This window comes from Glandiceps talaboti, chromosome 17 (genome assembly GCF_964340395.1).
Source record: "Glandiceps talaboti chromosome 17, keGlaTala1.1, whole genome shotgun sequence".
In the NCBI taxonomy this organism is placed as follows: Eukaryota; Metazoa; Hemichordata; class Enteropneusta; family Spengelidae; genus Glandiceps; species Glandiceps talaboti.
This window is the reverse complement of record NC_135565.1, coordinates 18,067,209-18,086,861: the sequence shown is the minus strand read 5'-3', so window position 1 is coordinate 18,086,861 and position 19,653 is coordinate 18,067,209. Positions and strand designations below refer to the sequence as shown.

General features: G+C 36.8%; 1 protein-coding gene and 1 long non-coding RNA gene across 3 annotated transcripts in view; both read left to right on the top strand.

Moving 5' to 3' along the window:
• Positions 1-15: 15 nt before the first annotated feature.
• Positions 16-7,136, top strand: LOC144447910 (kelch-like protein 1). 2 transcript variants are annotated; one of them, XM_078138007.1, is made up of 2 exons: positions 16-256; positions 2,118-7,136. In XM_078138007.1, exon 2 carries the CDS (start codon positions 2,125-2,127, stop codon positions 3,568-3,570), a length of 1,446 nt encoding a protein of 481 aa, XP_077994133.1. In that variant the 5' UTR covers positions 16-256; positions 2,118-2,124; the 3' UTR covers positions 3,571-7,136. The 2 variants fall into 2 exon arrangements, with proteins under 2 accessions (XP_077994133.1, XP_077994132.1); XM_078138006.1 differs by lacking the exon at positions 16-256 and adding an exon at positions 1,451-1,758.
• LOC144447912 (uncharacterized) overlaps positions 7,129-19,653 on the top strand; it is a 24,692-nt gene continuing 12,167 nt past the window's right edge. Inside the window, exon 1 of the long non-coding RNA XR_013482069.1 lies at positions 7,129-8,647. This is a non-coding gene — a long non-coding RNA (uncharacterized LOC144447912). The remainder of the gene's footprint in view (positions 8,648-19,653) is intronic.

Sequence of the window (19,653 nt, the reverse complement as noted above, 5' to 3'; positions counted from 1 at the left end):
AATTCCCCTAATATTGAGAAAAATATCGCCGTAAAATCACAGACATCTTAACGGCTCCAGACGAGATTTTTCGTTGAATTATTGCATCAGGCTCTAAAATTCTGGCTTGCGAGAACTGACCCCTGACCTAACGAAAGGTTTGGATTTGAAAGACGGATATTTCCATGGCAACAACAAATGAAAAGTGTGCATGTATCACTAGGATGTGCATGTCCACTTTGATGGTCTGAGTCTTGATCAATATCTCTTCAATCAGGTGAGTGAAAAACGCAGAGTAGCCATTAGTATTAATATTGTGGCTCGACCTGCTTTCAGTCGCTGACATTGTCCCTGAGGCCTACCTAGCTTCCTGAGTCACACTACCGACTCACAGGTCCCGTCTGTGTGCAAACTGGACTATAGCTTGATGCGCGAGCGACAGAGCCTGTGCTTGTATCATGCCAGTCAACCATTGGACAACCTTTAATATAAAATAAAAAATCAAATTGTAAAAGTCCAATGCGTGTACAAACAATCAATATTTGATTCCATTGCAATATGGTTCAAATTCAGCTAATATTATATATCTCCAGGGGCGACGACATAAATTGGTTATTAACACTCACTAAGCCGTATAACCTGTATGAGATCTCAGACCACTCAGACCACTAACGGTCTGAGATGAGATAAAGTACAATTGTTACAATTCCTGGAAGACAGTGAATTGAGATTAGTGTGGTGTAGTCACGATTGCGTTTCCTGAATTTAGATATGGAACGCCATGACTGTCTTATGTTGCCCATTTTCATGACGTGATGTCATTCAATGAAACATGATGTCCTTTAATTCACTACAACGTCATGTGCATTTGCGAAAGACATTTCGGTATACGTAGACGTAAAAAATACGTCCACTATATCGACTTTCAGTCTGGTTTATCTCTCCATCGTTTTGGTAAGAAAACAGGCAGACTTTTGATATGTTAACATAATGTGAAAAATAAAAACCAATTGAAATTTGGACGAAGTGATCCGTCACCGTCCGCATATCTACAGGACAGGTATAAGCTTAGTACACGCATGGATGTATTAGTGAGAACTCTCTCTAATACATCCATGGTACACGTAAGAAGCTTACTGTGGTCCGAAAAATGGTTTTGCCAGAACCCGTACATTTCCTTACTACCCGACGTAGTCAGCGGATACAGTTTGTCCCTAGCTTACACATAAATTCTTCTCTTTCATCATTACGCCTTGTTTGTGTGAGACAAGTGACGTTTTTAGATCATGTTCGTAAACATATACCCGTAACTTTAGCCACGCGTACAATATTGGGGTGTCTGTACGTGGATGACTCACTTTCTATTTACGTATTAATGTACTGTAACTCCATGTGTATAATGTGACGTGTCATGCTGTCGACAGAAAGAGTTCGTAGCGTCACAAATGCTTACGTACATGGCGCAGGTGATATCGTCATCGTTTCGCTCGTACAAAATACTATAAATATATGACAGACACGGGTACCCAGTTACTAGTATATACTTGAACATTTCCGGCGAAGGTGACTCACGTTTTGGACACGCTATGGTATAAACAAAATGATATTATACCACTTGGCGTGAACGACATACATACGTATACGCCGCTGAGCTGTCTGCGACATATCGCTATACTGCAGCTGTATATAGAACTTATAGAAGTCCGAATCGATCAGGCTAACGTTCTACAGGTGTGCCCACACTAACAATAAGGTCGACAGTTATTCCCAGGGATTCAGGTATGAACACAGTAGTTTGAAATTATTGTATTTGATATACGACGCCGGATGCATAACTGTAATGTCATTTGTATATCAATCAATATTGCGTTGCTAGTAGCTCTGGATATATATAGCAACGTCGCGTTACTTGCACTCAGATGTACCGCGGAGGATATAGATGATGTTACTATGTTTTTACGCACAGTCACTTGTGAACTAATATTTCATTCCAGGAAGGTGATACTCTAGTCTACGATGGCCATAATACAAAATAATACACGTAATATTATTTTCTCGGTTAATATCAATTATTCTCGTCATTATAGATGTGTCTATCTATTTCAACTTGTTTTTTAAACACTTTTATTTTCACACAGACAAAATATGGACACGACCGTGACTCAAATTCCCCGTAAAACTTCAGCCGTTTTATCGACATCTAAGGTGTGTTACTCAGAGCTTGTAGGACGAATTGATCATCATGTTGATCGCCTGATGGCGCACTTCAATGAACCTGCAATGTCCGACGTCATCATCAAAGTCGGTCAACAGAGATACTACGTCAGTAAGTTTTTGTTGTCATCTTGTAGTACCGTATTTCGGACGATGTTGATTGATGCGAAATGGTCAGACGCTAAAAAGACTGAAATATGCCTTGAAGAGTCCAACGAGTGTCTTCCCGTGTTTGAAGACTTTTTAAAATTCATGTATTGTGGACAGATAAGTTTGTCCGTAAGGCGGGTCTTGCCAGTCGTGATTCTGGCTGACAAGTATGATATGACGTCACTTAAAAATCTATGCGAAGGGTACATGATTGACACCATCGTTCTAAGAAGGAACGTTGATGGCGCTATGCAGTGGTTGTCTCGGGCTGAAGTTTACGGCCTCAAGATGTTGTCAAAGTTGTGTTTCGATGTCATCATTTTCAATTTGCAACGCGTAATTGAAAAACCCGAATGGCTTGATATCGATTTCGCAACTTTATGTCGAGTTTTGAAATCTACAGAAAGTTACATTGCCGACGAATACACTTTGTTCAAAGGAGTAGAGAAATGGATAACAAACAAACTACTGTCCGAAAATGAGACGGATGCAGGTGAGGAATTCGCAGAGCTGTTACCATGGTTACACTTTACAGCTATGACGCCGAGTCAGATCTACGATGTAGAAAATTCAGTATTTGGAAAGAAGTACAAATTGAAATTACAAGAGTATGTAACCATGGGATACCGATATCACGCTCTTCGACAAGAGTTCAAAGCTCTCCAGCCATCTTTACCGTCGCCACCTCTTGCAAGAGTGTATTCGGACAAAATTTTCGAAGAGAGTATTGACTTACGATGGGATTTGATTCCATTTCACAATGCCGGGGCTTGTCACGCCAATTTCACGGTCAACGTCAATACTAAATGTCAAGATGACGTCATAGGGAAACCTTGGAATGTTGGTATCAACTTTACTGAATCACAAAACTGCGCACGCGCTGATCCTCAGCTGGACGCGAACGAAACTCATCACACAGTTCGAGATTTGCTGATTCGCTTGTACCCTTACAGGAGCCACGCTGGGTTGAATTATCAGATTATTGTTGTGTTAGTAGAAACCAGTTCAGGGAATGTCTGGCACGTAGTTCGTAAACTAGGCCAAGTTATCAGTGATGAGCCGAAAAAACTTCACCAACGTCCGTTGCATTTCTTCCAAACACCCATAACATGCAATTTATCAAATTTACTACATTCAGAAAATCTGAAATTGTGTTTGAAGATTAATCTCGAAAAATCAGATGTTGGTGAAGAACAAAAATATCAAGTTGGACTGCTTAATTGTTGAATATCGATCAATTCGTGATCCGAAATAGGTTTTTGTGAAATGATTGACTGCCTGTTTTCTGTTACAGACTCCTTGTCTGTGTTTCTATGTAAAGCGTTGATTTATTGCAAGTTGAAAGTTTTGTCCTGTCATTAGGCAATCATACCTTTAAATTACCCTTACTAGAGAAATGTCGTTGTTCAAAGAGGCAGAATCAGAGTAACCTGGTGAACGTCTAGATATTGCCCTCATCTTCCCACCGTAGGGGCGGGCTTCAATATACATAGGAAGTGGTGGCAAGGACTATCCCATTCAATGGCACGGACTTACACTATTCATTGACAATTCAATATGTCTTGCAGGCCATCTTCTTCGATAAACGGTTTCACTATATGTAGCTTCTAGCGAATATTGAAATAAGAGACCATCCGTTTACACGCTTAAAGGGGAGAATCTGATGTAAAAAATGAAATATGATAATTACTAATGACCACAACATTGATGATGACTATTTGGTGTGTAAAGTTATAAAATATATTTATGCAAGTAAAACTTTTTCCTACCTTTAGAAATACTACGAAACACAAAACAAATTTCCAAAATTCTGAATCAGGACACGCTGTACAAAGTGAAAGCTTTGATCGTATGAAATAATTCTCAGTTCCGAGTCGTAATTCAATATATGGAAATATAAAATAAACGTAAGATAATAATAATAATAATAATAATGTTGGTTCTTATATAGCGCTTTCCCACACCGTGCTCAAAGCGCTTTACAATTTATTACCCCTGGCTCGGATCAGAACGGCACAACGGCCCTTTAGTCTTCCTCAACTCCCCGGGGAGCATACAGTCCATTGCAGCCATTTCAGCGCATAGGATTAAAGCCTTCACATTGCAACCTACATCCTACCAGGTCCCCAATTATACAGCTGGGTTGACTGAAGCACAGTCGTGGTTCAAGTCTTGCCCAAGGACTTTAGCCACTCAGAAACAAACAGCAGGCAGCGACAGGGCTCGAACCTGCAACCTGTAGATTCCAAGCCGGTCACGCCAACCATTCACCCATTATGACTCCATAATGACATATATGTTGTAATATCAGTTAAGCAATGCAGTGTCTCTTTAATGTCGTTGATAATATTAATTTGCATGTACAATGGATAATTGTCTATTTGAGGCTGCGTTGTTAAACCATCTGCCTCTTACATCTGTGGTCGGGGTTTGAACCCTTGTCTTGGTTTTATCAAATTTATGACGTTCAGCATGAACAACGCAGGTTTTCCTCGGGCATTAAGGTTTCCTCCTAGACCACAGACCCTCCACATGAGGGTATATGCCTAGGCTAACACTGTACCCATGCCTTTAAATTATCCTACAGAGGTATATGACATTATGTAGTCCACACAGTCCATAACAGCGGAAGACATTTGAAACAGCTATTAGGCTATGATCTATATCTGTCTATTTTGAAGCAGTCGCTAGATATATGCCAATATCGAAAAGTGTTGTAGGAATAAAAGTAACAGGGAAAGCCACTCCAGGAAATAAAAAGAATTTCATGAACCTTGAGTTCTTGAGACCGCCATAAGCTTATTATCTCAGTGAAAACGCCATGAATATTTAATGTTCAACCTTTACATTTTGCTGACTCCTAAGAGGCAATGTCGCCCAGGACAAAGATACTGAATGGGGGGGGGGGGGGCAACTTCAACTTGTTGTTTCTCAGAAATCGCATGTAATGTAGGTGATATATGAAACCATGACATAATTCTCCAGAAAATATGATTGTTTGTGAATTCGAAAATTCTTTTTTTTTTCCTAGAGTGGCCTTCCCCTTAACGAATACAGTATGATGAAACTTGTCTTTAAAAATCTTCACACAAATATACAATCGAAAAAATTACATCTCGCCAAGTTAAGAATAGAGTAGAATAATTTACAATGACCATAAAATGATCTGTGACGTAAAACCGCTAAACTAAAGATCGGCCATTGGGGGCGCTCTTCTCATCCCTTTCCACAAATGAGCGATTTAGTAAACCTGGGACACTCCCAGCAATGTATTTGACAGTGTGTAAAACTTCAAGTCACAGCAGTTAAACGGTTTCCGCAGAGAAACAAATATTAGTCACGTAATAATCATTATCATAATAATATCAATAATCATTGGGTTATTTTTTGGTGATATTTATGTCGGTGAAATTTTTTTCCTTGCAAGTAAAGAAGACAAGAAATCCAGTTTTACTATAATGTTATGTATCAAATCGTGAATGAATGAATGAATGAATGAATGAATGAATGAACGAACGAACGAACGAATGAGTTACCCTGACAATTGTGGGAGGTTTGTTTTATCAGTAGCTCCAGATTAGGTATTATGATAACCACAGATAATCCCATAGCCCTTTGCGTCTGAGCATGCTCAGTCTGGATTGCAAGTTCCCTAACATAATGTCGTAGAAGGTATGCATTGGTATTAACATTATATGAGAACAGTTTAATTGGAGATTTATCAAGTTGTTCTACTCGAGTAAAACTACTCATCTCATCTAGTGCCACTTTAAGATAGTTAGTTTTAAGTTAACATGTACAATTCGAATATCATTTGTTTTACATAGTTACGTAATGTAGAATACATGTTTATGAAACAATACCTTTACCATTTTCTGGTATAATATTGGAGATTCTTGATGTAGTAGCCAATGGACTCCATGAACAGATTCTCGTCCATAATTAAATTGCAAATTACGGTATATTTGTTTGATGATTTTGTGCAACAGAACGGGCTTGATTTCGAGTCCCCGGTCGCCTCCCCCTCCCCCTGTAATTATTGCAGGTTCCCTAACGTCATTGATATCACTACTACGTATGATTGAACACCAAATGTTCATTCATTGTCTACAATATATATCAAATGGTCATTGTTTTTCTTCTGAGATGACTGTCGCTAATATGTGTCAGTTTTGCCCTGTATATGTGTAAAAAAATATCCGTGTACTGTAAAAATTCTAGAAAGGCGCACCCTGACAAACATTTCTGAAGATGTTGCCGTTTGCGATACAGTTAGGGGACTATTTTCTCTCCTGTATAAACAATTTTTATGAGAAGCTTAACGATGCGGGATACTGTTTTCGATGCCGCAGTTTTCAAGGGCACGAATAATCACAACGCCCTCTACGACGAACTTTCAGCCATGTTGATGTTATTTATCGCTGGTGGCTCTATTTAATATATTCAGCTGTCCCGGGGATCGGAGGCTGCAATGTGGCGATAAAGTTATCCATAACCGTACACGACGAGCAAATTTTTGAGGAAAGTCTCTAAATGGGATGAACAATAAAAACAGAACAGATAAATAACTACACAGCAATTTAAATTACACATAACTGAACTATTTTCATCTCAATTTGGAATTTACGTTATTTTATGTATCTCACACCTGGAAAAACGGACAATTTTGCTACAAACTTGAAAAAAAATATTACTTTTTTGTATTTTCACAACGTTAATTCATGGGGGTGTGGTTGGAGAAGTTTGATTTGTATCGCTTGCGCACGTGCGTGTGTGTGTGTGTGTGTGACTGTGTGTGTGTGTGTGCGCGCGCGCTCTCTCTCTCGCGCGTGTGTGTGCATTCATTGAATATTTTCTAATAAACACAAGCGAATGATTTTATATAAAATACAAATTTTATTTACAAAACTAAATATTTCTTTTCATGTGTGTAACATGGCATATCTTTAAATGTGTTGATGTGTACATGAGAATAGACCGCGATGCACTCGATATACATATTAAAGTGTTGCCATAGATCTGACACAGTGAATAGTTTTACATTATCACTGAGTATACCATAAAGTGAGCTGCAGGGTCATTTGTTGAACTCGTAGTACTTGGGACTAGTAATGTGACAGTAAGTCTAACATAATTAATTACTGTATGGAATAAAATTAATCTAAAAACAAATGACACATTGATGCCTTTAAAAAAGACATGTTACATACCTTATGAATTATTACTAAATACAAAACATTAATGTTTGAATAAAATATTCACACTTTTACATACTTGTCACTCTATTTATCTACAAAAACAACTTAATTAGTTTCTCACATCACAATCTTAACTTCTGAATACAATAAGTGTAAATAGTCAATGATGAAGAAGATCTGTGCAAACGCTCAGTCTAAGTTATAAAATTTAACTTCATTTTGCACCTGGTCCAAGAAATACTAGTAGCGCATGATCACCAAAGCTTTCACTAGGTATCCATGACTTTGTCAGTGATTTCTGACGTCACAAGGCAACAGAGGCAAAGCTTTCACTAGGTATCCATGACGTTGTCAGTGATTTCTGACGTCAGGAGGCAACAGAGCCAAAGCTTTCACTAGGTATCCATGACGTTGACAGTGATTTCTGACGTCACAAGGCAACAGAGCAATAGTGGATACCTGATGAAAGCTTTGGTGAGGTATTAAGCTTATAATATTTGTAGTTCTTGGTACAAAAATGAAATGAAATTTATAGGACTTGAAAATTGTTATTTTTCTCAACCAATGCATTAATTACTACTGAACGTGATATAATAAATATGCTTGTAATAATATAATGAAACTTGGAAATAAACACTATAAAATTTACACAACACGAATTTAAAATATCTGTATATATTCTTCCTTCACACTAATTACATTTGTCATCGGGTTAATGGTGTCACACTGGATTGTACAGTATTTATAAAAACAGTTACATATGTTTTTAAAAAGTCATTAGCAAAGTTTAGTGACAAAAAATTAACAACAAAGAATTTCCGTTCTGCTTTGACTTCAAAAGTATAAACGTGTTTTCTTTTGATAAGTTTAGGGGAAATCTCAATCAGTTCTCTCCGAATACGACAAGCGTGAAGCGTGCCGACTGAAAGTGTTATAGCGCCCTCTCGTGACTACGACAGACGGCAGGTCATTTGCAAAATGGAATCCGTTGAGTGATGATCGCACTCAGTGTTTCCAATTTTTATCCTGACATTTCTGCCAGCTATTCACATCCAAATGAAATCAACTTTACACAACATAATCATGTAACATCAAAGGATGTACAGGTAAAATTTTATAATTATTCTGCACACACAAGTAGTTTTACGGCCAATATGAAATTCTCAGATAGAAATAGCATATGTTGAAGTCCGGACGTCATGACCGGTTTACATGTGTTACTTCAAAAATACTCAAATTATGTCACAAAATATTCTTGGATTTATCCAAAAATGTTTTAGTGTACATCAGTAAATGTAGCGACACCTGTGTAGTGTCATTTCCAGTCATAATTTTTATCAGAAAGTGTGAAAATAAATAAATACTTGATCAGTCTAATGGTAATGGCTGTCGCATCGTAACGACGCGGTAAATACAAATTGTGACGTCACAACGTTCAACATATGAAAAATCCAATATTCCTCTACTTCTGCACCAAAACATTCTCCAAAATGTTTACAAATATCATAAGAAACATCACAAAAAATAGCGACACACATGTAGAGTGTGTTTTATTCAAAAAAAATTCTCCAAATATGCAAAATAGAGAATATTTTTGTGCAGACAATGTTGTTTACAAGATTAAAGTGTTGTTGACATCACATCTCTTTATTATCCTATATTCAATAAAATTCTCTGAGAATTTCACTAAAAATAATAAAATAAATTTTTAATTCTTGTAAAATGTACATCGTAGTGTAAAGTAGATTTCTTTATTTGGTGTAAACTGTGACATGGTTGATGTCTGGGTGTGAAACTATAATCTTAGGCTGTCCATACTTACTAACAGCAATGAATTCAACCCAGTCTAGGTGATCTCTAATTCTTTCAACTACTTCTCCATTCTTTGTATATTTCACAATCGACCTCCAACTTAACCCCCTAGGGAACTGAATATTATAAACATTGTCCCATAAATCTACACTTAGCCCATAGGGATACATCACATCACTACACATTGTGAACAGATATTGTAATTGTTTACCAAACACTTTGATGCTACCATCCCCACTACTTCTGCCCCAGTCAGAGACAATAACATTGTTATCACTATTGACCACAACACACTTAGGGTTATAGAGTAGACTTGGCTGGACATGACCTCCAACTTCTGCTACACTTTCACCATTCATGTCATACTTGACCACTCTGTGACCTTTGTCATCGGTGACAACAAATCCTTCATCAAGTAAAGCAATTGCTCTTGGTTCAATGTCATCATTTTGACAAAATGTTTGAGTAGTTTTAGAAGATTTGTCAAACATGACGACTTGGTCATTACCAGAGTCTGTCATAAAATATGTATTGCTTGTTGTCACAGCAACATCATAAGGTTTGAATTTATTAGGAAAGTGACCATCAAATCTAATCTCTGAGTCAACTTCATAAGTTGATTTCAAGGTGAGTACACTATTGTTGCCTTCATCTGCCATGACCACTTGACCAAGGTGATTTGTGGTCACTCCTTGCACATATTTGAACTTTACTGGACCACTTTCACCATCAAGTATATCTGTTACTTTCCACTGACCTGTAATGTAAACAAAGGTCAAAGGTCAAAAAGCAGACTAATCTTACATGCAACACACGTTTCAAGTTAGAATATTCAATTTGTGGGAATTCTAATAAATAACATTGATCAATTTTTTTTCCCATGGGAAAATGAAGCAGCCCAGCAATGTGATACATGCAACAATGTTCATTTATGCTGCTCTTTTGACGCTTTCACACCCGTCGCGATAGATTATGTGTCAAAACTCATTAACACATTGCCTCCAAAGTCTTGTCTACTTGACCCATTTCCAACCACACTTTTAAAGAATTGCAGCGTACAGATTGCACCTGTTATTTGTCAAATTATCAACAACCAACCCACTAATCTCAATGGAATGTCCAGTCTGAAAATGACATTATAGCTATCATAAAACAATTTTATGTGAATCATTGGCTGTTGCAGCTAGGCTGTACACATGTAATAGTGTAAAATGCAATGGTTGTAAAATCATACCAAGTATTTTACATTGTAGTATATAACCAGGAATTGATTGTCTTGTTCCATACCCGGATGTTTACCTTACTGGCATTTACTTTGCAAATGTATTCTTGAGTAAATTGTAGTCTCACTTTGAGGTGATACCTTTAGTATTTGACTCAAAAGGTTTATAACTTTAAGGTTGTGTAGCCTGTTTACCCAAATTACTGTGCTGTTGAGATAAGTCATTAGCTGGTTGTACCTCCTAGCCCTCATATTAGTTTAAGAAAAAAATTCAAAAAATTCACATTAGCCATATCCTGAAAGTTGTTATCATGGTTATCCAGCATTAAATTTACATAAAATGTATGTAAATAACACGTAAATAACTACATCACGTAGCATAATGCATTTAAATAATGATTCGATTGAATAACGACAGTCTGACTAGTTGTCATGGGTGAAGGGACTGCAGGTGCTGGTAATTGGGCAAAAAAATTTGTTATCAGTTTTTTAAAATGTAATCATTGCAAGTGGAGAATACAAGGGTTAGGAGGTACAACCAGATGGTGATGTATCTCAACAGCACAGTAAAACAGGCTAAAGGGTGTGGGGCAATGGATGGAAATGGATTATTGGTCAAGGTTGTTGTAGGCTTTCAAATCTGCAATGGAGGAAATTACTGTACAAATGCTCAAAACATAAATTTAAATAAAATAGACAGTATTCTATGCTTACCACTAACCTTTGATTTTGTCCATTTTCATCTCAAGTCTTTCAATCACCTCCTGCTTAGTAATATTCTTCTTTTCAAGATCCTCAACTTTTTCTTTAAGACTGGCGACTTCCATCTTGAGTTGACGGTTTTCTTCTGAAAGAGATGGATCTCCTCCCTTCCCAGAAGATTCTTTCAATTTAGAATTTTCATCACTTAATTTCAGTATTTTGTCTATCATTACTTTCTCCTCCTTTTCCTTTTTCTCTAGATTCTTTCTCAATATTTCTATTTCAATATCTTTCTCTTTCACAGATGCTTGCAGGATTGCCTGATCTACTTTCAACTCTGGATTTTCTTTCAGAGCTGTATTTAGCAAGTGGATTCGAGCATCAAATTCATCAACTTTTTTCTGCAAAGAATTAATTGTAATTCTAAGTTTGGTAGTTTCTACTTTGAGTTCTTTATTTTTTTTAGTAAGCTCAACTTCTCTTTGACTGCTTTCCTCATCACTATCATCAGCTTCCATTGGTGTTGCTGTGACAATGTCACCTGTTAAACAATAGACACATAATTGTTATTTTAAAGTTGCCAAATGGATGAGAATTTATGGTATTTATTTTGGATTTTTAATTGATAAAATATCTTTGCTAAGTTTTTCTACTTTGAAAAAATAATGTAAAACAATATATACAAATTATGTGTTCAGAACTCATGTCAATAACAAACATTTTACACTTTTTTTAATGTTTTCTGATTTATTGAGTTACAAACAAGGACTTGGTATATGTTATTTTACATTATTTGTTTAAGTAGAATAATATAGCAAAGTTGTTTTTATAAATTAAAACTAAATACCATAAATTCTCACCCATTTGGCAAATTTAAGGTTTTAACACAATTAGACATGTATCTAATGAGTAATTAATATAATTTAAAACAAATGAATGGCTTGAACTAGCTTAGAATCAGTACTTTTACTGTTTCTCCTCTCTTTGACAGTTTGCTGTCGTCAACATTTGACACTTGCACTCACAGTATACTGTGTATTTCATACAAAATGAAGCATTCCATCAGTTTATATCCAATTACAATCTGTACACATATTGGAGTCATTGTTGTATACTGTTCAGAAGTACACACAATGTAGTCGCATACTTTTAAAAAATATCTGTTCTGGGTACTTATGGTTTAATGAAAGCAAAGCTCCTTGGCTGCATGGCAATTACTTAGTATAATCTACACAAAACCAATTGTTACCTTTTTCCAGTAATTCTCTCTTACATTGTTCATATTCCTCAATATCCAGTGTAGTCTGTATTGAGAAGTATGAAGCACCAATTTCATTCAGTGTTTTCTCCGTGATAGTTGTAGATGTTATCAGTTTGTTGAGATTCAGGGTTTCATATTTCTTCCATAAACACTCCACAGCATCCAAGGTCTCACAGGCTATGGTGTAGTACACACTATTACCCCCAACTTTGTCTACATGTAGATGTGGGTGAATGTTATTGATATGTTGAGGGGCTTCCTCAAGGACTTCTTTTGTTCTAAAGTATGCATTTTCTACTTCTCTGGTGGATCTTCCTTCTCTGGGAATACCACCTGCAGGGTTTACATGAAGTGTTATGTGTCCTGTATGGAAGATAAAAACAAACATTTTCATATATTTTATAATGGTTAAAAGGCTTTGAACAGACATCATACTAGTATTCAATGTGTTACAATGTAACATTTCAGAATGGTCACTTTTACAATTCTCGATGAAAAGCACACCACAGACTTGGATAATTATCAGTGAAACAAAGACAATCTTTACAATATATGAATGACTGTCTATATATATCAACACATGAATCAGAAAATACACCACTCTTGCCAAACACACACACACACACACACACACACACACACACACACACACACATGTTACCCTGTCCACCACAAGTACTCTATAAAATAACTGCTTTCCAAAAACACCAACAATATTCTCTATATAAGATTGGTACTGTACCTGGATTGCGTGTCTCCTCTTTATGTGTGGTTGGACTTACAGTGGAACTGCTTCCTGGAATGTCACCTTGAATGAAAAATTTAAATGGTGTGATGGGTAGGTGTTCTCCACCTTATCAGCACTCAGAAATACTCCCCTTCTCTCTACATACAGAAATATATATTATCTATACACACGGAAATACACACACACTCTTTACACATAGGAATACACCCGCTCTCATTACACAGAAATATTGTCAAGTAAAGAGGCTATCCATGGCTTTGAATCTGAAGATCTCCTTCACCTCATCTAGAGGAATGAGAAGTCATGAACCAAATGTTGTTCATGTAAATGAGTAAACCCCAACTATTGGAATGATGTAAACAATAATGTATTTATAAGTAGTGTCATGAGCTGACAAATTTACCATATTTGGACAATATTTATAACTACCCACAATAAACACTTATGTATCTCATTGGGCAGAACTCGGCGATTGATTAACACAAGCATGATGTCAATTGCTTTGTGGGGCCAGGCTTTGTTTGAATTTGGAAGTTCATCTCTGCTCGTTGTTTCTCCATATGGTGAAGGAGATTTTGTTTTATTTGGATTTATTAGGTTATAATTTATACAAATACATGTTAAAGTTCAAGGTATAAAAAATCACAGAGGATAGCATATCAAATTATTTTATTTTTTTTAAATTTATTTCCAATGTGGTTCTCGTAGGGAAATTCAAGATGCCATGGCAACAATGATGTTCTGATTTGAAGCCACAGATAACCTCTAGACCAAAAGAAACATGGCCGTCACTCACTACATCAGAAATATATCTATCTCTACACAGCCTCTAGACTAAAAGAAACATGGCCGTCTCTCCCTACTCACAGAAATATATCTATCTCTACACAGCCTCTAGACTAAATGAAACATGGCCATCTCTCCCTACACAGAGAAATATATCTATCTCTACACAGTAATACACCCCTCTCTGCTAACAAAAGTACACCTCAACATCCCTCTCCATACACGAGCCCACAGAATACATCCCCTCTCTCTACTTGCAGAAACACATCTCTATAACCACAGAAATACATCCCTCTCTATTCACAAAAATACATCCCCTCAAAAATACACTTTTTCTCAACACCTAGAAATATCCCACCCCTCTCTCTCTCTCTTCAAATGTACATCGGATACATCCCCTCAAAATACATCTCATTGTCTCAACACCTAGAAATATGCCCCCCCCCCCTCTCTTTCTCTCCACATGCACACAGAATACATCCTCTCTCTATTCACAAAAATACACCCCCTTTTTCAACACCTAGCAATATGCCTCTCTCTCTCTCTCTCTCTCTCTCTCTCTCTCTCTCTCTCTCTCTCTCTCTCTCTCTCTCACTCTCTCTCTCTCTCTCTCTCTCTCTCTCTCTCTCTCTCTCTCTCGCTCTCCACATGCACACAGAATACATCCTCTCTCTAAATACAAAAAACCATCCCTCTCTTAAAGTAGCCATATAGATGAGGATTGGGTATTTACTTTGGATTTCTAATTTATAAACCACATGGCTTCCTAACTGAGGAATCATTGTGAAACAACATATTTAGGGTTTTGCAATGTATTGATTTATAAACACAGACTCGGTCAAAGTTATTTCACATTTTTTTTCAAATAGAAAGCCATGATAAGTTGATTTATAAATTAAAAATCCAAAATAAATACCACATCCACATCCATATGACCACTCTAACACAGATATACACCCTCCCTCTTTAGGCTTTACACACACACACACACACACACACACACACACACTCCTCTTCCAAAACACAATAAATACACCCCATACACACACATCATGTCAACCACTACCACAACACATTCTTTTTATATGTGCTTTCTTTCTAAAACATAACAGTATTCTACCTAACACAGCTAGATCAAACATATCTGATTAAAATCTGATGTGGTGAAACCTGCTAGATGCCTTTATTCACCTCTATTGCCATCGTTTTGGGTCATTTGTTGTGTTCCTATTGATCGCCGCCTTCCCACATCTGACCCTGTGTAATAAAAAATCTCATTCGAATTTCAAGGATCTTGAAAGGTTTCTTAAACCGATCAGCATGCTTTTGGTTGTTTGCTTTTTCAATTTCTTCAGTGTGCAAAATCATTTAGCGAGATGGCATCACCACCAACAGGTCGTGATGTCAACACAATTCTTTGTGTGTACATTTGGTTGTTTGTTTTTTTCAATTTCTTCAGTGTGCATAGCTGCCAATGTAACGCTCAATCTGATTGGCTACTCAAAGCGCGAGTTCATATAAGATTCTATTACACAGGGTCAGATGTGAGAAGGTGACGTTCATAACAGATGTAAATAAAGATATTTAGCTGCTTTCACCACATCAGATTTTAATCAGATTAGATCAAACCATGAAATAAATTACGTACCTGGACTTCTTGTTTCTTCTCTATGTGTGGCTGGACTGACATCTCCACTATCTCCTGGAACAGCTGATGAAATAAGAGTAGTTGAAATGATGAGAATCAATAATTAATATTTACAACTAATGAACAGTTTAGGCTTTGGATGCATTCACGATATGATGATTCCGTCAGTGATATTAAAGTTGGTCAAAAAATATATCTTGAAAACTGCGTGGTGAATTGGTCTGAAACTTGGTATCTGGAGGTGTAGTCTGCATTTGATATCACGTTGAAAACATTTTGACACAAGTGGCCCTAGCAACCATGACCATGCCTTTAGCAACAATGAAATGATGTATATTACAAAGATAACAACTGGGATGGGTAGGCAAGTGAACAAAATATTTTTTTTTAATGTATACAAATGCCTCAAGCACCAGTCAAATGATGGTGCACTAAACAATAATGAATGGGTAGGCAAGTGCATAAGTATTCAAAACTGCATGCAATTATGCCTAGCAACAACACCGTACCACGTTCATAGCAACAGCCTTTTGATGTAGTATATTGCAAAGATAATAAAAAAGATTAATAGGCTAGTGAATAAACTTTTCAAAAAATTGACATAATTGACTCAGAAACTGAGATACAGACCTTACCAACTGACTGTATAATTATGGTGTATATATAAAAATTCAAAAATTGGTTTGAACTTTTGGAAACCCTTTGAGTTGAGTTTCCTTGAGACCATCCTGTTCTCATTTGCATTTTTGTTTTTAAAAAAAATAAAAAAAATAAATATAAACTATACAGTTCTACATTTTGTTTTGTGAAAGGAGTAGATTAAAACGTACCTGGACTAGGGTTGTCTTGATGATCAGCTGATGGTTGATGACAGATAGTGTCTGTTTTGTGTCGTGATGGGTTGTCTTCAGTGACTGAAAATATATCAAGTTTGAACGTGTAGTGAATATATAAATATATTTGTTGTCAAAATGACTTCAGGAAGCCTAGTTTTCTTATTTATTCTTCCATACACTTTGATATATCGTATATACTGTAAACAACTTAATTTAAACAGATACCATGAAACAACTGCTAATTTCCACGTATCAGTAGACATACTGTCTAGCATTTATTCATGCATAATTTTTAAAAACTCCTATTTTGAAAGAAAAAAATAGTTTTATGTCGAAATATTCCCCAAATAGCATTGACGACGACAGGTGATGAAAAAATGCTAGGATACTTAACACATTCTTTGGCTATAGAATAATTTTTAGTAGCAAAAGTCGTCCACCAAAGTATACCACTGGAGAATATAGTCGTTTCGAAACAACTTCTTATAAGACTTGCCCATAATTGGTTCTCTGACTTAACCAATTCTAAAATTGACTCATTTGACTAAGAATTAGCAGAAGTCTTACAATGAGAATATTTATTGTGTACGTGTATAATGAAACAAATATATCACCTGCAGTTGCAGCATCTTTGGGTCCAGTGAAATCCTTAACTTCATCTGAATCAAGGTGTTCTCCTGAATCCGTGGGAAGATCTAACCTTGCTCGTTTAGTAGGAATACCTGATGAATCATCACCACTACCTAAAACCAAATGGGGAAAATGTCAAGACTGATTTCTTATTCTTCGCTGACCAGAAAGATTCATTTCGTATAAATCCTGTAGCATGTTTCCCCAATACTGCACCATACTACCTTTCTAAATAGACTTATGGAAATTGTATGAAATGAAAATGCAGCCAAGATAAAACCACTCTCGCTTTTGTTCCATCTCTAGTGTTCAATATTACTTTAAAGTGCCATGATTGTTCATTCAATATGTTCTCAACCGAAAAATTTTAAAAGAAATATTTGCAATAATTTTCTTGTTTTTTGTATGTATTTTTTTGTGAATTTTGCACAAAATCGATCGACATTGTCACCTTGCCATTACTAATTGATGGTATCGATGTTGTACTTTGGATTAATATAATTCTTTGAAATGCTTAGTAGAAAATCTATCCATTCCACCATTATCTGTCAAATTGTTTGGTAGGTTATATTATCTCTTGTTATTGTTATAAGAACGTTTCAAAATTTGAAGGACTTGCAATTTAAAATATGTTCCCTTTTCTGGCAAGTATGATGCCCTTAATTTACTAATACACCTTTGAAAATGATGAGGTACAAAGAGATCACTCTAAGTAATCTTACAAGATTGACAGACATCCAAGATTTACCTGATGTGTCTGAATGTTTCGTTTCTGGTACTTTGTCTGTTTTCATGTCATCTAGATGTTGTTTCACTTTGTTCAGAAATGTTTTATTCATGTTGTTCATGGACGGCATCACCTCAGTACGAAGCCTTGTTTTCATTTCGGCTGCTTTTTTGAAATACACATTTGGTTTTCGAAGAATCGATACAATTTGCTCTGTAAACTTATCCACATCTGTCATGTCAACTACCGTTGCATCCTTGTAGTCCTCGAAATGTGTTCTGATAAAATCGTGACAGGTGGTGTATGTAGAAACAAGGAAAGGTATTCCAATCGCCATAGCAGTTAACATGAGATGAAGAGAATTCATTCCAGGGGATGGAGGGATTAGGATTAGGTGGGAACTTAGGAGCTCCGTTTTCATGTGCTTCAAAGTTGGCATAGAAGAGGTAACAATAGATAAGTGTGTATGTGGATCAAGGTGACTTTGAATATCATACTCTTTCCCTTCAGGAATACCCAGAATTTCCCATTTTGGCGGTTGCCTTTGTACCCTATGATAACCTTCAGCAACTTTATTGACAGCCTTTGCCAGTAAATGGTGGCTTTGCATGCTGTCTGAATCCTGCTCCGTTAGAAATGATAAAATTCTAGGGTCAGAATTTTCCGTGGGAACTGTGGGCTGTTGCATGTTCAGATAAATATCATCTGGTTGGGGGTAAATCGTAAACTGCTTCTCAGTACATGCTTGGAATCTCTGATTACAATGACCAAAGGTCTTCTGATCTAACGAGACCATAGCATCCACAAATCCGATTTCACTACTCAAGTGTTGAACACGATGTTTCAATTCACTTGCATCACAACTTATTATACTAGGGGTAACATCAGTTGGCCAGAGAAAAGCAATATAGTACTTGGCCATTGTCAAAATCCGATTTTTGATTGCCAAGGCTGCCTCGGATGTCGTCATAGCAAACCCAAACACAATTTGCACGTGAGGTTTCATTTGTGTAACATTTGGGTAATATGCTTCACATGCATAAAGCCAATGGCGGCGAGGTGTTTCATATTGGAGAGTACCAGGAGGGTGTGGGTAAATTAGCTCAATATTATCCCTTTTCGCTTCCTCTATTTCTTCCTCTGTTACTTTTAATACAAGACACGACACTTTAAGACCTAATGTCTGAAATAGACGCGCAAGCAGTCTGACGGCGGCTGGAGTACCTTTGAGAAATGGAGACCCCCACCTGTCACAAATGATCAGAACAGATGTATTTTCATTCACGGACTTGGTATTCATCTTGTACCTGTTGGAATAAACTGCACCAATCAGCAACTGTGGCGTTACAAATCAAAGTCGAGAAGGAGTGTAAGAAAGGGGTAACCTAACGTTGTGGCCATTATGTAGAGGTTTGGAAAGTTGGAGCTGAGAAAAAAAATCGAGTCCCATTCACGTACACAAACAAACAAACAAACAAACAAACAAACAAACAAATAAATAAATAAATAAATAAAGGCATCTCCCCATCTACACACATGCCAACATATCCTACTGCCTCCTCTCTCTCTCTCTCTCTCTCTCTCTCTCTCTCTCTCTCTCTCTCTCTCTCTCTCTCTCTCTCTCTCTCTCTCTCTCTCTCTCTCTCTCTCTCTCTCTCTCTCTCTCTCTCTCTCTCTCTCTCTCTCTCTCTCTCTCTCTCTCTCTCTCTCTCTCTCTCTCTCTCTCAAATAGTGGTGGTT